This window comes from Heptranchias perlo, chromosome 4, assembly GCF_035084215.1.
Source record: "Heptranchias perlo isolate sHepPer1 chromosome 4, sHepPer1.hap1, whole genome shotgun sequence".
Classification (NCBI taxonomy): Eukaryota; Metazoa; Chordata; class Chondrichthyes; order Hexanchiformes; family Hexanchidae; genus Heptranchias; species Heptranchias perlo.
This window is the reverse complement of record NC_090328.1, coordinates 69,509,458-69,522,342: the sequence shown is the minus strand read 5'-3', so window position 1 is coordinate 69,522,342 and position 12,885 is coordinate 69,509,458. Positions and strand designations below refer to the sequence as shown.

The following is a 12,885-nucleotide window of genomic DNA, read 5'->3' as shown; positions in this document are numbered from 1 at the left end:
TAAGAATGATTATGGGTTCAAATTCCACAAGGAGCGACACAAATTCTAAAACCTTAAGCTTGATGATTTTAGTTTCCTTCGCAGTGTAATAACTCCAATTCACACCTCTGCCCAAATAAATCTCCTTGTTAGCACACTTTTCAAGTCAAACATGAGGTTTTTGTTTGAAGAATCAGATGAAAAAAAAACGTACATAATTCTGCTGCAGGTCAGGGTGGTTTCTCTCAATCCCATCATCCAGAATGGTTACCACTACATTTCGGCCAGTGTAGCCTCTCCGCCAGGCTCCGACTATGTTCATATCTGACTGGCAGTGGTGAGTGTCATCATTGCAGTGCTAATGGATGGAGAAAGAAAAAAGTTTGTCACTATCATACAACAACCAAACTTTGAATTCAGAAAAAGTGCCCTCTCAAAGTCAAGAAGCATACAGGAACATTCTCAACAGCAAACATCGGTGACGAGATCACTCTGCACAACATAGGATTAATACACAGTTGATGTGATGAATTAAAATGTTATTAAATAAAAGTGACACCTTTTAAATCTAGTACTTAGTTGGAGTCCAAAGTTTTAAATTGAATTGAAACCTGCCTATACTTGCAGCTACATCTTTATATAACATCCTGTCCTCCTCCCTTCAGCTAGAATATTACATTTATTCAGGCAATATTTCTAATTGAGAGTCTGTATTTTCTTCACTTCACAAGAATGTCCAATTATTCATGCAGATGCCAGGAGTAAATATTAAAATAGGAGGCCCAGTAAGTAATTCTGAGGACAATAGGAAGTTGCAAGGGAATATTGATAAGATGGTGGAAAGGGCAAGATAGGTGACAGATGGAAATTCAATGTCAGTAAATGTGAGGTGGTACATTTTGATAAAAAATACACTTTCAATGGGGGAAGGTTGGGTGCTGTGGTAGAGCAGAGGAATTTGGGAGTTCAGCTTCACAAGACATTAAAAGCAGCACAAGTAGATAGGGCCATAAGAAAAAGTAATGGAATACTGGGTTTTGTGGCAAGAGGCATAGAATATAAAAGTAGAGATGAACTGGTGAATCTATATAAAACCTTAGTAAGACACAGTTGGAGTACTGTATGCAGTTTTAGGCCCCACACACATGCCTGTGTATAACAAGGCTAGTAAAACTGCTGGCTTGTTGAAAGTCATCACAGGAGCAGTGTGAAAAGGAGAAAGAAACTGAGGGAATTAAATAAAACCAGATACAAATAGAATATGGACACAATTTATCACAAACTTACTATGTACCACATGCTTGGCCATTTGGGATCATTGAAATGAAGATACTGGGAAGCACCAGCTTTAAAATCTCTCTTTATCCGTCTTTTTACCACCTGCTGCTGTATCCATTCCACCTGCCATCAAAACAACATAACAGAAAGCAGAGATTAACCAACGTTGGGGTAGAAATACACAGTAAATTTATGGCGAACCAACAGCATCTAAACAGTTTAACTGGTTATTCACCTAATTGTTTGTGGGATAATGTGCGCAAATCGGCTACTGTTTTTGTCTACATAAGAAATAGGAGCACTAGGCCCCTTGAGCCTGCTCCGCCATTCAAGATGATCACGGCTGATCTTACACCTCAACTCCACTTTCCCGCCCTATCCCCATATCCCTTGGTTCCCTTAGTGTCCAAATATCCATCGATCTCAGTCTTGGATATACTCAACGAGTGAGCATCCACAGCCCTCTGGGGTAGAGAATTCCAATATATAAGTGACTACACCTCAAAAGTTGTTTGTGAAGCGCTTTGAGGCATCCTGAGGTCATTGAAAGATGCTATATAAATGCAAGTCTATCTTTATTGAACAGCAGCAGGGCACAATGAAAAAAATAAGATTTATATCCTTCAGTAAAAATCATCCCTTTGTATCTGATGTCTATTAATTGGCAATATTGTTTTTTTAAAAATCTAAAGCAACTCGCATCATCATACTGCTTCCATGCCTTTAAATGGAGCACTTTGCTTCTTCACTACATTTATCAAAATTCTCTCAACGCTGCTGAATTTGATCAGTAACATGCAAACTGAAAACTACTGTAGTACTAATATCCGGAAAGTTGCCCTCTTTGATAAGAGAATATCAATTATAATTTAGTTAAAGCTCAATTCCAGTTTATACTCAGCCACAAATCACAACTTAATATCACTGTAATAATGGGATAACTTCCAGCTTCCACATCATTAGAAGGAGTTGCACTCATTTTTTGGGAGTAGATGGGCTGGGGGAGAAATAAGAGAATTCAATCCCATCTTTCTACTTTGGCCTTTTAACAAAATACAAGTAGAGATGAAAACAAGCAAGACATGAACTACATCCATGTAGTCAGCAGTATTACTTGGGGCAAGAGGGGAACAAAAAGAAATCTTTGAAATATGAAGCTATTATGGAATTCCCTTTTAAAAAAATTTTTTAGAAACAGAACCATGTTCTCAATCCTGCATAATTCCCACTATAGGTCACTTCACCAAAGGAGGCTCTTTAAATACCCATTAAAATGTTTTTCTTGGATAGACGTTAACCTCAAATCAATAACAAGTTTCACCCTCAGCCTCACCAACAGTATGCCATATGACCACAGAACAATCTTGACAATTTATCACCACTTGGATCTCCTTTCTGAAGGTCAAAGAAAAAAAACTGAAAAGACTTACACGCTTCAAAAAAACCTACATCATATAACATTTGAGAACCATATAAAAAGCATTTTCCAGAAAAGGGGTCTTATGAGGCAATTTATAGCCATTCTTTGCTGCTGAGTAAGCCATAAAATGTCTGTTCCAGTGAGGATCTGCTGTATTTTTTTTTTTACATACATTAGGTCTTTGCTACAACACTGATATGCCACATATGTTTTTATGGCTCAAACAATAATAAAACCATATATAAAGTGTCCTCAACAACAGGCCCTTCCTTCAATTTCAATAGGGTCTTTATATGGCCTTCTAGAGAGTGAGCATATTACAGTAATAAAAGCTTGAGATGGTCTTCATCGGTTTGCACTGCACTGAACTTTAGAAGCAAGTGGAATTGCCGGGATATCAGCCGAGCTTATGATGGATTCAATCCTTTTCTTTATGCCCTTAGGCTGAAAACTTGAGGGAAAAAGAGACAGCTGAAACATGGCAATCTATACTAAAAATAGATGACTTTCACTGGGGTAGTACAATAAGGTCATGCAGTTAATAGAAAAACAAGAGATTTCAGCATACTGATATCCAAGGTCTTGCGCCTTTCAGGATTTCCCAAAGTGCTTTACAACCAATGAAATACTTTTGAAGTGTAGTCACTGTTGTAATGTAGGAAATGCAGCAGTCAATTTGCACACAGCAAGGTCCCACAAACAGCAATGAGATAATGACCAGATAATCTGTTTTAGTGATATTGGTTGAGGGATAAATGTTGGCCAGGATACCAGGAAGAACTCCCCATGCTTGTCAAAATAGTGTGATGGGACCTTTTACATCCACCTGAGGGGGCAAATGGGGCCTCAGTTTAACATCTCATCTGAAAGACGGTACGTCTGACAGTGCACTCCCTCAGTGCTGCACTGAAGTGTCAGCCTAGATTATGTGCTCAAGTCTCTGGAGTGGGGGTTGAACCCACGACCTCTGATTCAGAGGCAAGGGTACTCCAACTGAGCCACGGATGTAACACTAATAGTAAAAACAAATGTATTTCTTTTATGAATTAGTAAATCCAAATACCTGGTGGCTGCTCTATGGTCAACTTCATTATTCTGAAGATGCTCCTGTCCTTGCTGACCCACATTGGAAGTGTTGGGTGACTGGGAGCCAATTTAAAATTCTTATCATCATGTTTAGACCCTTCATGGCCTTAGTTCTTCCTATCCCTGTAACCTCCTCTAGCCCTACAATATCCCCCAGACATCTCCGTTCCTCCAATTCTGGCCTCTTGTGCATCCCCATCTCCCTTCACCCCAACAGTGACAGCCATGTCTTCAACTGTTGGGCCCGACACTCGAATTCCTTCCCTAAATCCATCTGCCTGTCCATCTCTTTGATTAAGCTTTTGATTTGCCCCCCCCCCCCCCACCCTAATATCTCCTCCTTTGGCTCGGCATCCACTTTTGTCTGATTATGCCTGTGTGCTGTGCCTTGGGACATTTTTCTACATTAAAAGGAGTTATATAAATGCAAGTTGTTGATGCTGCCGCTGCCACCTGGCTGGGAACAGCAGCATCAGTGGGGCAGCTCTAGCTCATACCGGAAGAAAATTGGACAAGACTAGCTGTAGGTACCAACTGAAACTGGGCAGTAGTGAGCGTGGACAGTGCTGCTTTTGTTTGTGTACAGACACGCTACTGTGAGATAGAAGCAAACAGAGTGGCTGCCATGTCCACTCTAAATATTTGCTCTCGTTTCGAGTTACAAAACAGATCAGTTAGTGTGCAATAGTTTGAGACCTTGGCAGCAAACTTAATGCTGTAGTTTCCCTTTTTGAGCAGGTGGGATTTTCCAAAAAAAACAATGACCAAAAAAAAAAATCTGCTCTTGAATGGAATTGCTCCAAAAAGGAGAATTCAATTTCAGTGCCTTCCAGCACCTCACCAGAGGGTTCGTTATTCTTGTATGAACCTTGGCAGTGAGTGTTGCCAAGCTATTCAACCAGAGAGGAAGGACAGAGCATCACAGCCAAGGCCGATACTGTCCTCAAACATCCACCATGCCCTTCAAAAGAGGCGCTTCATTTCTCTCTGCCATATCTATGATTGAGATCTCTGCCAGTGATGTTCTGAAGCTAGCCTCAAGGAAGTGCATGATAGGAGGCAGCGAGGGCTCTTGGCAACCTCGCCCTGTGGCCGATGCTTGGTTTCTGGTCAGTGCTTTACCACAAATAAGCAGTTGAAGTATAAGAGCTTAGCAGTTTGTTTTGGGAGGGGAATACAGAAGTGTAGGGACCACAAAACAACTATTCTATGTTGCCATGTTTTGATGCTTCAGTGTAGTAGTGCACTTGCAATGGGAGATCATGAGGGGCTTCAGAAGTGTCCAGTGATTGTATTGAAATTCCCATAGCTTAAAGTTTTAAAAAGATGAAAGCATTAGCTCTAGCACACTGCAGATCAGGATTTTGGCAGAGTCCTTGATTGGAGTTTGACTGAGCGGAGATGGTGAGTATGTATAGGCTTACTCACAGTTGTAGTTCCTTCTCATGCCGTTTAATAAACATGTCTAGTCTAAACTGTCCATATTTCTGTAGGAACATGTTGCCTTATTAATATTTTTGAAATACTTAAACTTTTAGTTCCTTCACAGATGCATGTGTCCACAAATTTTAAACTTTGACATTGAGGTAAAGGCTTTAAGTATTAACTGATTATGTAAGTGACTTCTCACCACATGCTGGATTCATAGCAGGAGTTCTTCAGTTCATGTTGGGCTTTCATTTTGGACCATGCATATGGGCTGAGTTTTGCTACGTTCTTGGCAAGTGACAGTTTATGAAGTAAACTGCAATTCTCAATTAGTGTACAGAAACTAAAATATATCGAACTCCACTGTTCCTAATGGGTGCCCTTCTTATGTCCAGTTATACCCCCTCCCCTTTTTGGTCCATCAATATTCAATGCAAGATTGGTGTTTTTCAGTCTGCATTCTTGATAGAAACTTTGACCTTAATCAGCTGTTCCATTTTCCGTTTCTTCTCCCTCCCCCCATAAACATAGTAATACACTACTACTAGTCTATTCCTTCTCTCCCAAGATCAGGAAGCCACTGCTGTGGGAATTGCAGATGTAAACCTACGTCTTCCTACTCAATTACAGCATACTGGCTACTGCATTACAACAGTGACTGCACTTCAAAAATACTTCATTGGTTGTGAATTGCTTTGGAATGTCCTAAAGTCATGAAAGGTGCTATACAAATGCAAGTTCTTTCTTTCTTCACTGCTATTAATAAGTGTTTCAGATCAATATTGGTGGAATGAAATTAGCCAACTTAACACAAGGTCAAAACCAGAGACTGGTGTGATCTGTACGGCTCAAATTTTATCCAGCGAGTAAATCCAAACAGGCCAACAAGGTCCCATGTTCAATCCTGTGTCCTCAGCTAGCTGATTTGATCCAGTAAGGCTGCTACAGTTGGCCTCGGTGCAGTAGATTAGGGAGGGGAGATTTCTGTTCCAGTAATCAATATTTTGAGGTGGTTCCCCATATAGAGCAAGTATTCCATTCTGTATCCTCTACTTATACTACACTGCCAGTTTGAAGACTGAGGTGCTCGACTGATTGTATCCATTTCACTGAAATCAAAAGCAATGATGCATTTTGGAAGAACGAGGAGAGGCAATATAAAAGACAATTTTGAATGGGGTGCACGAACAGAGACCCCTGGGCATGCACATATACAAATCTTTAAAGATGGCAGGGCAAGTTGAGAAGGCTTTTTAAAAAAAAAATATGGGATCCTTTGCTTTATAAATAGCAGCATAGAGTACAAAAGCAAAGAAGTTTATTAAACCTTGATAAATCACTAGATAGGCCTCAGCTGAAATAGTGTGTCTAATTCTGGGCACTACACTTTAGGAAGGATGTCATGGCCTTCGAGAGGGTGCAGAGGTGATTTACTAGAATGGTACCAGGGATGAGAGACTTCAGTTAAGTGGAGCGACTAGAGAAGTTGGGATTGTTCTCCTTAGGATAGAAGATTTAATAGAGGTGTTCAAAATTATGAGGGGTTTTCATAAGAGTAAATAAGGAGAAACTGTTTCCACTGACAGGTGAGTCAGTAACCAGGGGACACAGGTTTAAGATAATTGCCAAAAGAACCCGAGGGGAGAGGAGGAGAATTTTTTTTAAAAATTGGAAGAGAATTGATATGATCTGGAGCACACTGCCTGAAAGATGGCAGCAGATTCAGTAGTAACTTTAAAAAGGGAACTGGATATACACTTGAAAAGAAAACATTTGCAGGGCTATGGGGAAAGAGCAGGGGAGAGGAACTAATAGATAGCTCTTTCAAAGAGTCAATACAGGCTGGAATAGGATAAATGGCCTCCTTCTGTGCTCTAAGAGTCTATGATTTCTATGAAGAGAGCATGAGCGCTCAATTTTTACTGAATTACAGGAATCCCCTAGGTCCTGTCAATGGCACACTGGACCTATGTGGCATTAAGGGTTTTGTTTGACCACTCCTCAATTACATCAACAGTAAGAGTCAACATTGTCTAAATGTACAGCTTGTGTGTGAAGCTAACTACATACAAGCCAGCTAGGAGCAGGGATATGGCTCCAAACACACCCTACATAATAAATCAGCCCCACCCCAGGAAAATGGGACAGAATTATATCTCAGCCATATGAGTCGGTAGAAGTCCTGCCCCCCGTGAAAGAGCAAAATCCAGGCCCTAATGTTATAAGTGATATATATGCAGCACTGGATTAGAGCTTGGTAGGCCCTTAATTAACAGCCATCCCCTATCACCAGGAAAGATGCTCATCTTAGCCAAGAAATAACAGCTCCACAGGACAGCAACACAAAGAGTATGCAAGCCAATTTCAGACACTTGCATAGTCCTAGAGCAGAATGAGTGAAGTCTAGAGTAGTTCATTTGCTGCTGCCATGGCTGGGAAAAATGTGGCTTTTTTGGCAGGGGGGGGGGAAGGAAAAAGGGAGACAGGGTGCAGGCAGAAGTGCAGCTTAATGGCATGAAAAGGCAGCCTGGCAGCTCATTTCACTGCTGCCAGTTGTGAAAAGCTCTGTTACAGACTGGGCTGGATCTTGCTGAAGCGTGCCGTGTTAGACCTTTTTCTGGTCCCTTCAGCAGATTTTTTTTTGGGTCATAACTTGCTGGAGGTGCGAGCTAATAACGGCATAATGAGAGCAACAGGGCATCTGGGAGCTCAGTGAACAGTGGGACCAACAGTGAACCAATGAGATTTAAGGATTGAGAAATAAACAAACAAACAGAGGTACAACTGAGAAGGAGGGTCAATTAGAGTCAAATCAGCTACTGAAAGAGAAATAAAGAGGGAAAGAAAGATTGGATTGAGAGAGAGAGAAAAAGAGAAAACAAAATTTAAAATGACTTTAAATCTCCAAGAACAATTTACCACCTAAAGGAATGAGGCACCACCACAGTTTAAATTGTTCAATTTCTGGGCCATAGGAGGTTGATGGACACTGCATTAATAATTATCACGTCATTAAAAAGTTACTGACTCTGTTAATTACCAGACTTAACTTTGTGGCTCGTTTAATGGGCAATTGATGTGCAAATTCAGCAAGTTCTTAAATAACGGGGAGGCTAAGGGCAAGATACCATTTGTGCAAGACAAACAGTGGAGCGGCATAAATCGACCAGCAAGTTCTGGAGATTCAGAACTCAGCGTATTTCTTAATCCCCTGAACTTGCTGGCCGATTTGCACACTAATAACGGCATGCTCCATTAGCAACCGTTACTTTTACAGCAAGATCTGGCCCATTCTCTCTCATCTGCAAATTATCCAAGTGACTTTTTTTTCCCCAGGGACATCACAATTTCCAAATAATGGCATTAAAGTAGAATAGTACAACTGAACAGAACATCAGAAACCTTACATAAGAAATAGGAGGAGTAAACCAAACGGACCCTCGAATCTGTTCCGCCATTCAACAAGATCACGGCTAATCTTTTACCTCAACTCCACTTTCCCGCCCTATCCCTTGATTCCCTTAGTGTCCAAACATCTATTGATCTCAGTCTGTTCCCAAGCCTGAGGATTGGGAGCAGTTTAGAATTCAGCAAAAAAGAACCAAGAGATTGATTAAGAGGGGAATAATAGAGTATGAGAATAAACTTGAAAGGAACATAAAAACAGACTGTAAGAGCTTCTACAAGTATGTAAAAAGAAAAAGATTACTGAAGACAAATGTAGGTCCCTTACAGTCAGAAACAGGAGAATTTATAATGGGGAACAAGGAAATGGCAGAGCAATTAAACAAATACTTTGGTTCTGTCTTCACAGAAGAGGACACAAATAACTTCCCAGAAATGCTAGGGAACCAAGGGACTAGTGAGAAGGAGGAATTTAAGGAAATTAGTATTAGTAAATAAAAAGTGCTGGAGAAATGAATGGGACTGAAAGCCGATAAATCCTCAGGACCTGATAATCTGTACCCCGGAGTACTAAAAAAGAGGTAGCCATGGAAATAGTGGATGCATTAGTTGTCATCTTCCAAAATTCTAGATTATGGAACAGTTCCTGAAGATTAGAAGGTGGCAAATATAACCCCACTATTTAAAGAGAGAAAACACGGAACTGCAGACCGGTTAGCCTAACATCAGTAGTAGGGAAAATGCTAGAGTCTATTATAACGGATGTGATAACAGGACACTTAGAAAATATCAACGGGATTAGACAAAGTCAACATAGATTTATGAAAGGGAAATCATGTTTGACAAATCTACTGGCGTTTTTTTTTTGAGGATGTAACTGAAAAAATAGATAAGGGAGAACCCGTGGATGTGGTTTATTTGAATTTTCAGAAGGCCTTTGATAAAGTCCCACATAAGAGGTTAGTGTGCAAAATGAAAGCACATGGGATTGGGGGTAATATACTGGCATGGATTGAAAATTGGTTAACAGACAGGAAACAGAGAGCAGGAATAAATGGGTCTTTTTCAGGGTGGCAAGCAGTGATTAGTGGGGTCCCGCAGGGATCAGTGCTTGGGTCCCAGCTATTCACAATATATATCAATTATTTGGATGAGGGAACCAAATTTAATATTTCCAAGTTTGCTGACAACACAAAACTAAGTGAGATTGTGCATTGTGAGGAGGATGCAGAGGGTTCAAGGCGATTTAGTCAAGTTGAGTGAGTGGGCAAATACATGGCAGATGCAGTATAATGTGGATAAATGTGAAGTTATCCACTTCAGAAGGAAAAATAGAAAAGGGAGAGTATTATTTAAATGGTGATAGATTGGGAAATGTTGATGTACAAAGGGACCTGGGTGTCCTTGTACACCAGTCACTGAAAGCAAATATGCAGGTTCAGCAAGCAGTTAGGAAGGCAAATGGTATGTTGCCCTTCATTGCAAGAGGATTTGAGTATAGGAGCAAGGATGTCTTACTGCAGTTACACAAGGCCTGGTGAGACCACACCTGGAGTATTGTGCGCAGTTTTGGTCTCCTTACCCAAGAAAGGATATACTTGCCATAGAGAGGGAGTGCGGCAAAGGTTCACCAGACTGATTCCTGGGATGGCAGGACTGTCGTATGATGAAAGATTGGGTCAACTCGGCCTGTATTCACTCAAGTTCAGAAGAATGAGAGGGGATCTCATTGAAACATAAAATTCTGACAGGGCTAGACAGACTGGATGCAGGGAGGATGTATCCCCTGGCTGGGGGGTCCAGAATGAGGGGTCACAGTCTCAGGATACGGGGATGACATTTAGGACTGAGATGAGGAGAAATTTCTTCACTCAGAGGGTGGTGAACCTGTGGAATTCTCTACCATAGAAGGCTGTGGAGCCCAAGTCACTGAATATATTTAAGAAGGAGCTAGATAGATTTCTAGACACAAAAGGCATCAAGGGGTATGGGGAGAGAGCAGGAATATGGTATTGAGATAGAGGATCAGCCATGATCATAGTGAATGGCGGAGCAGGCTCGAAGGGCCGAATGGCCTACTCCTGCTTCAATGTTTCTATGTTTCTAGAATATACTCAACAACTGAGTTTCCACAGCCCTCTGGGGTAGAGAATTCCCAAGATTCACAACCCTCCGAGTGAAGAAATTTTTCCTCATCTCTGTCATAAATGGCCATCCTCTTATTTTAAGACTATGATCCCTGGTTCTAAGCTCTCCAGCCAGGGGAAGCAGCCTCCTAGCATCTACCTTGTCAAGCCCTTTAAGAACTTTATATCTTTGCAATGAGATCCCCTCTCATTCTTCTAAACTCCAGAGAATATGGGCCCATCCTACTCAATCTCTCCTCATAGGACAACCCCTACATCCCAGGTATCAATCTAGTGAACCTTCGGTGCACCCCCTCTATGGTAAGTATATCCTTCCTTAGGTAAGGAGACCAAAACTACACAGTACTCCAGGTGTGGTCTCATCAGAGCCCTATATAATTGCAGCAAGACCTCCTTACTTATACTCCAACCCTTTTGCAATAAAGGCTAACATACCATTTGCCTTCCTACTTGCTTGTTGCACCTGCATGTTAACTTTGTGATTCATGTACAAGGACACCCAAATCCCTCCGACCAACATTTCTTCGCATCTTTAAGAAATGTTCTGCTTTTCTATTCTTCCTACCAAAGTAGATAATTTCACACCTCCCCACATTATACTCCATCTGCCACCTTCTTGCCCACTCACTTAACTTGTCTATATCCCTTTGCAGCCTCTCTGCGTCCTCCTCACAGCTTACTTTCCCACCAGGCTTTGTATAGTCAGCAAGCTTAGATACATTACACTCGGTCCCCTCATCTAAGTCATTGATATAGATTGCTTGGGACTCAGTTGTTTACAATGATCCTTGCAGCACCCCACTAGTTACAACCTGCCAACCTGAAAATGATCCATTTATTCTTACTTTTCTGTCCATTAACCAATCCTCAATCCATTCCAATATAATACCTCAATCCCATGAGCCTTAACCTTGTTAACAACCTCTTGTGTAGCACTTTATCAAATGCCTTTAGAAAATCCAAATATACTACATCCACTGGTTCCCCTTTATCGATCCCGCTAGTTACACCCTTAAAAAATTAATAGATTTGACAAACACAATTTCGCTTTCATAAAACAGTGTTGACTCTGCCTAATCATATGATTTGCCAAGTGCCCTATTACTACATCCTTAATAAATTCTAGCATTTTCCCTACTGATGTCAGGCTAACTGGCCTACAGTTCCCTGTTTTCTCTCTTCCTCCTTTCCTGAATAGCAGGGTTACATTTGCTACCTTCAAATCCACAAAGACTATTCTAGAATCTAGGGAATTCTGGAAAATCAAAACCAACGCATCCACTATCTGCACCTTATCAAACAACCCACAAAAAAAGGTGGAAAAAAAGTTTCTCCAAACATCACCAATTCATTAAAGTAGATTGATCATATTCACTTCACTTGGCTGGCGTACACAGTCAGTCCATTGTTTGGATTGGTTGCTGAATAAACAAAGACTGGGTTAGCCAAACAGTGCAGAACTGAAAATATTCCTTTTCTCACTACCTGGGTACGGCTGTTGTATAGGGTGCTATTTGTTGAAGTGGATGGCAGAAAGGAGATTATATCTAGTTTGGCAAGAAATTCCTTGCAGGGCCAAGCAGATTTACCCAGATTCTGATGTGAGCAAGTTATAGTTTCTACAAAGATTTAATTCCCTCTCTCCAAGGTCAAGCACAGTCTTGGACTTTTACCCCAGATTATCTCACTTTTCTCAGAAGGCAATAATGATTTCATCTTAGAAGAAAAGTTGATTACACTTTGGCACTTTAAAGCTGGATAACAGTAGGTAATGCAAGATCAGAGTTCTCAGGGAAGGGCTCACCAATGACTCACCGAGTAGATGAACCTCAGACCAGGAAAGTAACAGTTTCAGTTGCTGATCAATGCAGAGTTAGCTACTCTCAGCTAGGGCGGTGATAGAATCATAGGAAGGTTACAGCATGGAAGGAGGCCATTCAGCCCATCGAATCTGTGCCAGCTCTAAGCAAGAGCAATCCAGCTAGTCCCACTCCCCGCCCTACAATTTTTTTCCTTTCAAGTACTTATCCAGTTCCCTTTTGAAAGCCACGAATGAATCTGCCCCCACCACCCCCTCTGGCAGTGCAGTGCATTCCAAATTATAACCACTCCCTGCATAAAAAAGTTTATCCTCAGGTCACC

The 12,885-nt window shown here is 41.1% G+C and overlaps 1 protein-coding gene across 2 annotated transcripts in view; it reads right to left on the bottom strand.

Moving 5' to 3' along the window:
• The window catches only part of pcsk5b (proprotein convertase subtilisin/kexin type 5b), a 348,074-nt gene that overhangs the window by 304,861 nt on the left and 30,328 nt on the right, over nucleotides 1-12,885 (bottom strand). For both annotated transcript variants that reach the window (XM_067983096.1, XM_067983097.1), the window contains exons 3-4: nucleotides 1,267-1,380; nucleotides 194-337 (exon numbers count right to left, since the gene is read on the bottom strand). In XM_067983096.1, the coding sequence (XP_067839197.1) occupies nucleotides 194-337; nucleotides 1,267-1,380 (258 nt within the window). The remainder of the gene's footprint in view (nucleotides 1-193; nucleotides 338-1,266; nucleotides 1,381-12,885) is intronic.